This window comes from Populus euphratica, unplaced genomic scaffold, assembly GCF_000495115.2.
Source record: "Populus euphratica unplaced genomic scaffold, PopEup_1.0 scaffold2.1, whole genome shotgun sequence".
Taxonomy (NCBI): domain Eukaryota; kingdom Viridiplantae; phylum Streptophyta; class Magnoliopsida; order Malpighiales; family Salicaceae; genus Populus; species Populus euphratica.
This window is the reverse complement of record NW_011499846.1, coordinates 7140396-7149762: the sequence shown is the minus strand read 5'-3', so window position 1 is coordinate 7149762 and position 9367 is coordinate 7140396. Positions and strand designations below refer to the sequence as shown.

Sequence of the window (9367 nt, the reverse complement as noted above, 5' to 3'; positions counted from 1 at the left end):
ATGAATTTTAAAAATTAAGGAGATTGAAATGGAATTCTAAAAAATGTAGGTGAACCAAAGATGATTGTTTCATGCCAATTTGTAAGTGACCACTGGATTTCCCTTGTGTTTTGCTTTTTTCTTTTTTCTTTTAATTTATCTTGCTATAATATATTAGAAGAAATTTGCGATCACAAAGGATGTAATGAAAAAGAATAAAACCAAAGAATTAATAAAATATGAGAGGGTGACTGGCGCATGCATGTACAATTTATTATTTTTTACAATTGCAATTATAATTATAACTACAATATTTATTTAATGCACTCGGAGTTAAAGGGAGCCGCCCGTCTACTGAATAATTATTTATTATAGCTGGGTAAAGAGGAACATTTAAGAAGAAAAGAAATAAAATTCCATATTTATTTGTAGCTACTTGTAACTTAATTATTCAGATTTTAGGTTTGTTGTTTAGATATTATTAATTCAAGTTTTATAAATTTTATAATCATTAAAAATTTATATGATAATTAATTTTAAAATTTGTAGAATTAATCAAAATATATATAAACTAACTTGAATACTCACATTAATAAAATAAAAAAACATGAAAATTTCATGTATATAAATAATTCATAAAATCAATCAACTTAAAATATATAATATATATTAATAAAATGTTAGAACACTGTAATTTTTAACATGATATATATATATATATATATATACACACACACACACACACATATGTACTAAGCTAACTCAAAATATTCTTAACTCAGAAGAAAACACTACAACACCACTATATATGCTTCTAATGTTTTTTCTTATAAATATTTTTAGAACCTTGAAAATGTAACCGGAATTTATGTTCGGTGGGTAACAATTTGGTGGTGGTAGAATTGCAAAAACATTGTCATTTTGAGCTGACGTAAAATCAATCACATAATTAAGGGACTCATTTGTAGACAGCAGTTTCTGTATGTTTCGTGTATCTCCCCCCTGGATTGACACTCAGTGATGGTGTCGTGGCGGGGATTTGCTGGCCGTTGATATTTGAGGAGTCAACCTTTTTTTGGAAAGGGTTTGTTACCGAGCCTCATCTTAGGCAACCGGCAAAGGACGACACCGTTTCGATTGCTTTCTGCATTGTGGAGTTGGCATTGCCTTATTGGGCGATGTTATTTATGTACATGGACCCATCCAAAAATTTCCCTCTCGTCGTCGTCGTCGTCGGTGTGGAATGGAAGGAGTGCCTTTGCTTACGTTTCAAAGGAAAGATTTTTTTGCTTCCAATTCAGGAAATTGAAAGTTAGGGATAACCAGGAATTACTATAAAAAGCTTAGAAGGATAAAATATATTAAGCACTGTTGTTGTTAAAAAAATAAAATAAAATTACAGTGTTGTAGTGTTTTTCTTTTGAGTTTGATGTTAAAATTCCTTACAATTTGAGTGAGCGAGGTGGGTGTTATTTGAGAATGTTATTTAACATGTTATAATGTTTAGTTTAATATGATGTAAATAAAATATATATTATATACAAAAACTGTAATAAAATTAAAATTATTTAGCTCTTTAACTTTAACATAAACATTATACAAAACTATTAAAATTATATTTGAGGTGGTGATCTATCGGGAAAAAGATATTTTGTTTCCTTGTAATTGGATTTGATTTTTTTTATACATGTTTATAATTTTTATGATATTTTATCTGTTTGTTGTATATACAAATTATTTAATGAGCTTAAAAATTAGTAATGATATACGTAAATTAATCCAAACATTTCAAATTATATATTAAAAAAAAAATACTAAAACTAGAAAGCAAAATATGTCTTTTCACTTGTTGTTGAAACTCGGATGTTTAAAAAATAAAATTGTTATCAAAGATTTAACTCTTTTCCCTTGAGACTTGATTGTCGGTAAATAATATTCTTGTAAACAGTCTCACATAATTCCAAAGATTTTACTTCTAAATCGCATATCCTTTCAAACTTTGCGAATCAAACAAACAGACTTGGTTTTCTCTCTATGTAGCTCTAGAAATAAAAGGCAAGTGGAAAACGACTAAATTAAAAGGACATCACAAGATTGCAAAAAGACTCCACAAGAATTGGAAAAACCCAGAGATGCCAGAATTATTAATTCTGACATTTTTTTATTTAGAAAATTAAAATATTTAATATATATTAAACCTTAATTTAAAAATGTTTAAGACTTTAAAATTGTAGTTAAACCTTAATATTTTAAAAATGTTTAAGACTTTAAAATTGTACAACTATAAAATAGATGAAACTAATCAGAGAGATTTAATGAATCTAATAAGGTATTGTTTATGGGTTGACAAAGAGTAGTTTTATTTATCAAAAAATTATTTTACAATTAATTAATCCAAGTCTAGTACTAGTTTGATCACTAGCCAAGCATGTTCCTTAAGTCGGCAACCATGCACATTTCCTAGAACTCCATTCGTCTAAAAGTATTCATGCTCTACCGACTCAATTTTAACTTTTCAAGTCATTACTATATAAATTTTTAAAAAAATCTTATAATCTTTCAATATAGCATTGAATTTTTTTTATTTGAAAAAAATTGTCAAGGAATTTTTTAAATTAATTTCTTATTTATTGATAGTTAATTTTAAACATGTTGCTAATTTATGTTTAACTACTTATATTGAAAAATAAATTTAAAAAAAAAATTAACATAAAAAGAAAAAAAACACAATCAAATTAACAAGATCCCAAGATCACAACTTAAAAATCCAAACTAAGAAAAGGAAAACATAAAACATAAAACAAATTATAGAAATAAAAGGAAAAGGATATAAAGAACGAGATCCGAGGAAGATGATTACATGAAATAAGAGGATTCGAGGAGGGTTCAATCTTTTATTTTGCAGATAACAAAAAGAAAAAAGAAAATGCGATAAAAAAAAAAGACTTGTGAAATGTGAAACTGTACGTGTGGTGTTTATTTTATGTTAAAGAAAAAAAATGTTTTCTAGGGCTAGAAGAAGAGGAAAACATTTTATTTTTTAAAAGTTTTTTTTTTAATTAGATTTTTAGAATACATCGAACACGAAAATATATGGAAAGTACTTTTAGAAAAAATGGTTTCCATGAAACAAACAAATCTAATTCAACCTGTTCATTACTATTGCCCTTCTTAAACTGCATTACAAAAACATGTCGGTACAGAATTTTCCGACCAAACAGTCAAACCTAACATTCTCTTATCAAACCTTCCAACTTTAGATCTCCTCCAGTTAAACAAGTTCTTAATTAGATGCAGTCAATGGTGCTAAGATTCAGCTTTTACCTCGAACATTTCGATCTCCAAGTTCTAAATTGTGGGAAGTGGGTGTGGCTATAAATGGCACTAGTCATATACTGGTATGATTTCGTTTGTTTTGGCATTGTTGCTGCGGCTCTTGCTGTGTCCTTATGGATGCTATGGAGGAGGGAACTCGCCTCGACATGTGAAGATAATATCATGTATCAGAGCCTCCTCGTGGCTCGACGGGATACTTATGATCGGACCGTGCAAGCAATTGCAATACCAAGAAACCGTGTTGGTTCTGCGCAACTATGGACCAGTTGTTGGAAAGGGGTGCACCCCGGGTGGCTCCTAGCTACTCGTTTCATCTCCTTCCTGGTCATGGCTGGATTCTTGCTGACGGATTTCTTGGAATGGGATGCCACCATATTTGTTTACTACACCGAGTAAGTTGTTCTTGATTATAAATTTCAATTTTTTGCTAATATGGCTTTTTATTACTCCACACATCTTAATTAGTTTATTTCATTTATCATAAGTTCATAAAAAGACTTGGTAAGTAAGCGTTTTACTCATTGCTTAGTGGTTCATTTGGTTTTTGCTACCCAGATAATTAGGTTAATTAGATGAAATTCACCACACAGTGGACTAAAAGGCACGTTCATGGCAAGAAATTCAAAAGGAAAAGAAGAACTGTTAACCCCTGTATAAAGGGAATCTTCGATACATAAGAAATTATAATTTTATAATTTTGAAAAATATCTCTCTCTTATTATATATCTTCGAAGAAAACCTAAGGTTAAATTAAGGTTAAATTATTATTACACATTCATAGTAGGGTCTAGAGTTACACATCTAGAAAAGATCATAGTTATTCTAACATGTTTTTGTAGAATGAGAAATTTTGTGTCTTCTTGTTGTTGGGGTTTTAGAAAACTATGTGTTAAATTTTATAGATAATTTTGATATATATTTTTGGAATAATATTTTTATTTATTTAGAATTATCATTGCAAATTAGATGCTTTGTATTTATTTTTTATGATTTAAATTTTATTTGAAACTCAATTCAATATTTTTAAAAAAATTCTGAACATGAAAATTAATTTGATTTTTAAAATTACAAATAATTTAAAACTTTTTTTTATTGTACGTAGTCCATTTACAAAGGAAACGTTTGTGCTTGAAGTTATTATCAAATTCAAAGCACAAGCTCCATGTAGAAATGAAATAGAGATTTTAATTTGGATGGTAATTGAAGTGTTTGATAGTGTGAATAAAATATTTTTTATTTAAAATTGAAATTTTTTATTTAAAATTAATTTTTAGTGTTTTTAGATTATTTTGATATCAAAAATAAATTTTTAAAAATAAAATAATATTATTTTAATATATTTATAAAAAATACTTTAAAATATAATTTTTATCAAACTTTCAAACATGACATAAGTCAATTTGAGATGCCAATAAAAATAATGAAATCAGCCTAGTATGATAACTCAATTTTTAACCAAGTTTACTAAAATGTGGCAGTGGCACTAGGATAATAATAATAAAAATAAATTATCGAAGAAAATAAATAAAAATAATGTTAATAATAGATAATGAGAAGTCATATGTATTATAATAAAAATAAACTATCATATATATTTCTTATTTTCCTTGTGACATGGAGTAGAAGTGTATTTTAAAGTAAGACAACATATTTCGTATTTATTAATGAAATTCTGTATGATTCTTAAAATTTAAGAATATTCTTATCAAATCAAATATTTTTACAGAGAAATCTAAACCTTCTAAGTTAGAGATTCCATTGTTCAAATTCTACCAAATTATTGGGTTTTCTATATAGATTCACAAATTGTCAACTTTAATGAAAATTTTGGTATTATAACTATTCAGTAGTAAACTAGAAATATCGATATTATTTTAAAAAAACTAATAATATTAATATTGGAATCTGCATCGTGGGAAGCTACTCTTTACAAGCAAGATTTTTTTTTTCTTTTTTGAGAAGAAAGTAGTTATTCCTTCAACTTATTTAGAGAGATTTCCTATCATTTAATCTAAAAATTGAAGAGAATATAATTTCATTGAGTTTTCGCTGTTTTTCGCTCGTCTCCTATGCTTTATAAGACTGTCTCCTAAGATGTTGCTTTTGCCCTGTACTTCTAAACTCAGTCAGATCAAAACCCAAAAAGCCAAAACGTTTCCTCTCTTGATCTTGAAATACAGCAATGTCATTGTGAATCGGTTTCTGATTTTGCATTACAATTTATCTGCAGGTGGACATTTACGTTGGCTTTGGTATATTTCGCGGTATGTCTAACACTGTAACCCCATTTTCTCTATTTTACCAACTGTTACAGGAGGGACTAAGACTTGTTCATTTGCTTGGCAACCTTATTCTCTTGTAGCTTGGCACTGTGATATCTGCGTATGGGTGTTTTGTGTCTTTAGAGAAACCAACTGCCTCTGAAAATGGCGAAAATCATGTGTTCTTTGAAGGGGACGTGGAAGAGACTGGAACTGCTACCTCTGTAACTTATAAGGAAAAGAAAAGTAGGAGTACAGTCATGTTGCAAAGTCACCGTGCTGAGGAGGCAATTCGAGAAAGAGCTGGATTTTGGGGATACCTTATGCAAATTATATACCAAGTTAGCCATCAAGATTTGCTTACTTCTTATGTGCATGTGTTATGTATTTATAAAAATAGGGATGTATTATGGCCTTCTTTCCTTGCAATAATTCCTCAGTATTTTTGCCTTGATTTACATTTAAACAAGTTTTCTAATAGCAGCATTGTGGAGCAAAACTCACAAGTAAAGCCTGCAGTTCTCAAAGTCCCATAATCCTCTTGAATATACAATAATGGTGTACATCATGAGTTTACTCACAAAATTGCTTGTCGTCGAGGCCTTTCAGTAGAGCTTTATTGATGCTTAGAAATTCCTTTCTTCTGGTTAAGCGATCTTATTTATATTTCTCTTCTTTTTTAACAGACTTGTGCAGGTGCTGTCGTCCTAACAGACATTGTATTTTGGTGTGTTATAGTCCCTTTTTTATCAAATACGCACCTCGGCCTCAATGTGGTAAGAATCCAGTGATAAACTGGTTACGAGCTCATTTTGGTGCTTGAGATCTTTAATTCATTCAAAGTTTTCTTGGGTTTATTTCTCTATACGTTACCTTCCAGAATTCCAAAATCAATTTACATTGTTCACACTGCTTAGATCATATGATCTCTGGGAAATAATTGGAGCAAAAATTGTACCTGCCCCAATTCCCTGGTGGAATTCTTGCTGACTTTCTAATGCTCTTGTGCTTTGCAGTTGATGGGTTGCATGCATTCCCTGAATGCTTTTTTTCTATTGCTAGATACTGTTCTCAATAGCCTTGTAAGTATTTCCCACATAGTAGTGGAAGTCCTTTTCTTGAAATAAGCGATAGCTATTTCATATAGTTGAATACTTCAAATGGTTTTATAGCATCAATTTACATCGAAGCCATCATTGTTTTTTCTTTTTCACTGGAAGAAATTTCATCAGTCTCTGAGTATCTAGGTACAATAGATAGCACAGTTCCCTCAGAGGACATTGAATCCAATCAGGAGAACTTAAAAGAGAGTACGGAAGCTTTAGCTAACCCCTCTGCAACTCCATTAGCATTTCTACCAACGAGCTCATAACACTGTTAGAAAGCCTGGAAACCATTTGCTTGATATCATTCACAATTGAAGCCACTTCCCAGTTTGGATTATGTCCATTTGGGAAAATTGTGGCTGTGGTTTCTCAAAAGCTACAAATTGTAACTTCTGAAAATAACATATTGTAGCATTTGAAAATAACTGTAAAGTCATGTGTGGAAGGGGTTTCAATATTAGCTTTTAAGTATTAATAAACACTTCGGAAATCTGCTTTTGAATGAAAAGACATGGAAACGAAAAAAAAGGAAGCCAAAGCTGGTAATTCCCAAACGGGTTCTTGCATTTACAGCTTGTGAGTGGTCTGATTCTATGTCAAAAGAGGCCACAATATGTCTGTGTTAACATGTCTCTGCTTATTTGATTGCTAAAACCTTCCGCTGCAAAGTAGAGCTGAAGCTACACTAACAAACTCTGCATATCTCATAATTCCTTAGAAATCCTACTATTTATCTCCATACCTGATGAGCCCCCTCCCTATGAGGGAAACAGCATAGTTCAATTTGAAACAATAGAGCACATGGGAATTCACCTGGAAATAAGAATTTCTTCTATGCCCCACATGAACTTTGTCATTTTTGCAAGGAAAAAATAATTGCTTTGTTTGAAACAAGATTGTAATGACTTGATGGCTTTGTCACCCAATAAGGCGTAGTTTTTGCCTAGAAGAAGACATCTTTAGGTCTCCTGTGTAGTAATTTCTCCTTTTGTCCTGGTTTCAGCCATTTCCTTGGTTCCGCATTGCATATTTTGTGCTGTGGAGCTGCCTCTATGTCATTTTCCAGTGGATTATTCACGCATGTGGTTTTACGTGGTAAGCATAATGTTTCTTTTTTGTTTTCTTTTTCAATCAGTGGATAAGAAGACATGGCTTGTATTTTTTCTTTTATGCTGGCTCAAGAACTAGTAACCTTCTTTTTTGCCATCTCTCTCAGGTGGCCATATCCATTCCTCGAGCTTGACACGCCCTGGTCTCCCTTATGGTATATTGTTCATCTCACTTCCATCTGTTTTATTTTGACTTTGAATTGCATCACATATCACTAAAAACTAATGGATTTACAAATGCTACAGGTATTTTTTGGTGGCTCTAATGCACATTCCTTGTTATGGGATATATGCATTGATATTTAAAGCAAAAAATGTTATTTTCTCCCGGTTGTTCCCTCGTGCTTTTGTGAGATCCTTCTAGTTTTTCGTTTTACAACCAGCTTCTGTATAAGGTGATCTCAATTTTGGTTGTTTGTTTGTTTATGTTTATGCATATAAAGAGGGAACAGTCATCCATTTCCTCGAAAGTGTGTTTTACGGACATCGTACAGATGAGAATCTGAGTCTTCATGTTCTGAATCGAAGCTCTACCTGCTACCATTCACTGGCCTTTTTTTTACATCATTGCTTGGATTATGAATCTCAAGGAAAAAGAAGATGGAATTATTCCCATCCCGTAATTAATTTTCACAGGCCTTATTTTCTGATTTAACGATATTAATCTTAGTACGCGGTTAAGAGTTTGATTGTTTTTTTTTTTAATTTTTATTTATAAATATTTTAAATAATAATATTTTTTATTTTTAAAAAATTATTTTTAATATCAATAATTTAAAACAATTGAAAAACATGTAAAAAAAAAATTTCTTCCAAATACTATTTGAAATGCAATTCTAAACAGCTACTTAACTTATCTTAAATCTAAGTTGATTTCATATAATATCGAGCACACAACTATAGCAAACTAAAGCTTTTCTTTTCCTAGAGTAACTCCAATTCAGGAACTAAAAGGATAACCAAAAAAAATAAAAAAAATTTACCTATTATTTTATAGTTAAAATTTCTTTTCTTATTTTGAAATGTTATTTTTACACTTTTATATAGAACAACCAAAAACAAGAAAAAGTATATATGTTTATTGGCCAACGTCTCTTTTCTTTGTTTTCTTATTTAAAAACAAAACAAAACAAAAAATCTGCAAATCTCAAAGTATTGTAACTCAGTTTCTTTGTGGTTTAAAAAAACAATAATCAGTCGTTCTTCAATTAATTAATAACATAAATTATGCCCCTACTTTGTTAAAAGTTTTAAATTTAAACTTAAAATTATATCTTTTAACTTTCATATTACTTTATTAAATTTATATTTAATTTCATAAATTACTCTTATTAATTATATAATTAATAACATCATGATTATATTATATAAAAAATAACTAAATTAGTTATATAATTATATTAAAATTGGTTTAATATGAAATACATTAAAATGTAATTGGTTTTTTAAATGATTTTTTACCATTGAAATACATATGAATAAAAAACTATATTTACATTATTTTAAAACTATCTTATCAATTTAGCTATTTAATATAGCATTTTTCATTGGAAATTCTCTTTAACTCCTTTTGCTC

The 9367-nt window shown here is 29.7% G+C and overlaps 1 protein-coding gene across 1 annotated transcript; it reads left to right on the top strand.

Annotated features, from left to right (window-relative positions):
• The first annotated feature begins 3104 nt into the window (after positions 1 to 3104).
• LOC105136803 (uncharacterized) lies at positions 3105 to 8353 on the top strand. Its single transcript, XM_011042290.1, has 8 exons — positions 3105 to 3707; positions 5546 to 5579; positions 5678 to 5917; positions 6263 to 6352; positions 6593 to 6658; positions 7686 to 7777; positions 7899 to 7946; positions 8038 to 8353. The coding sequence occupies exons 1-8, from the start codon at positions 3358 to 3360 to the stop codon at positions 8153 to 8155; spliced, it is 1038 nt and encodes a 345-aa protein (XP_011040592.1). The 5' UTR covers positions 3105 to 3357; the 3' UTR covers positions 8156 to 8353.
• The last annotated feature ends 1014 nt before the right edge of the window (positions 8354 to 9367 follow it).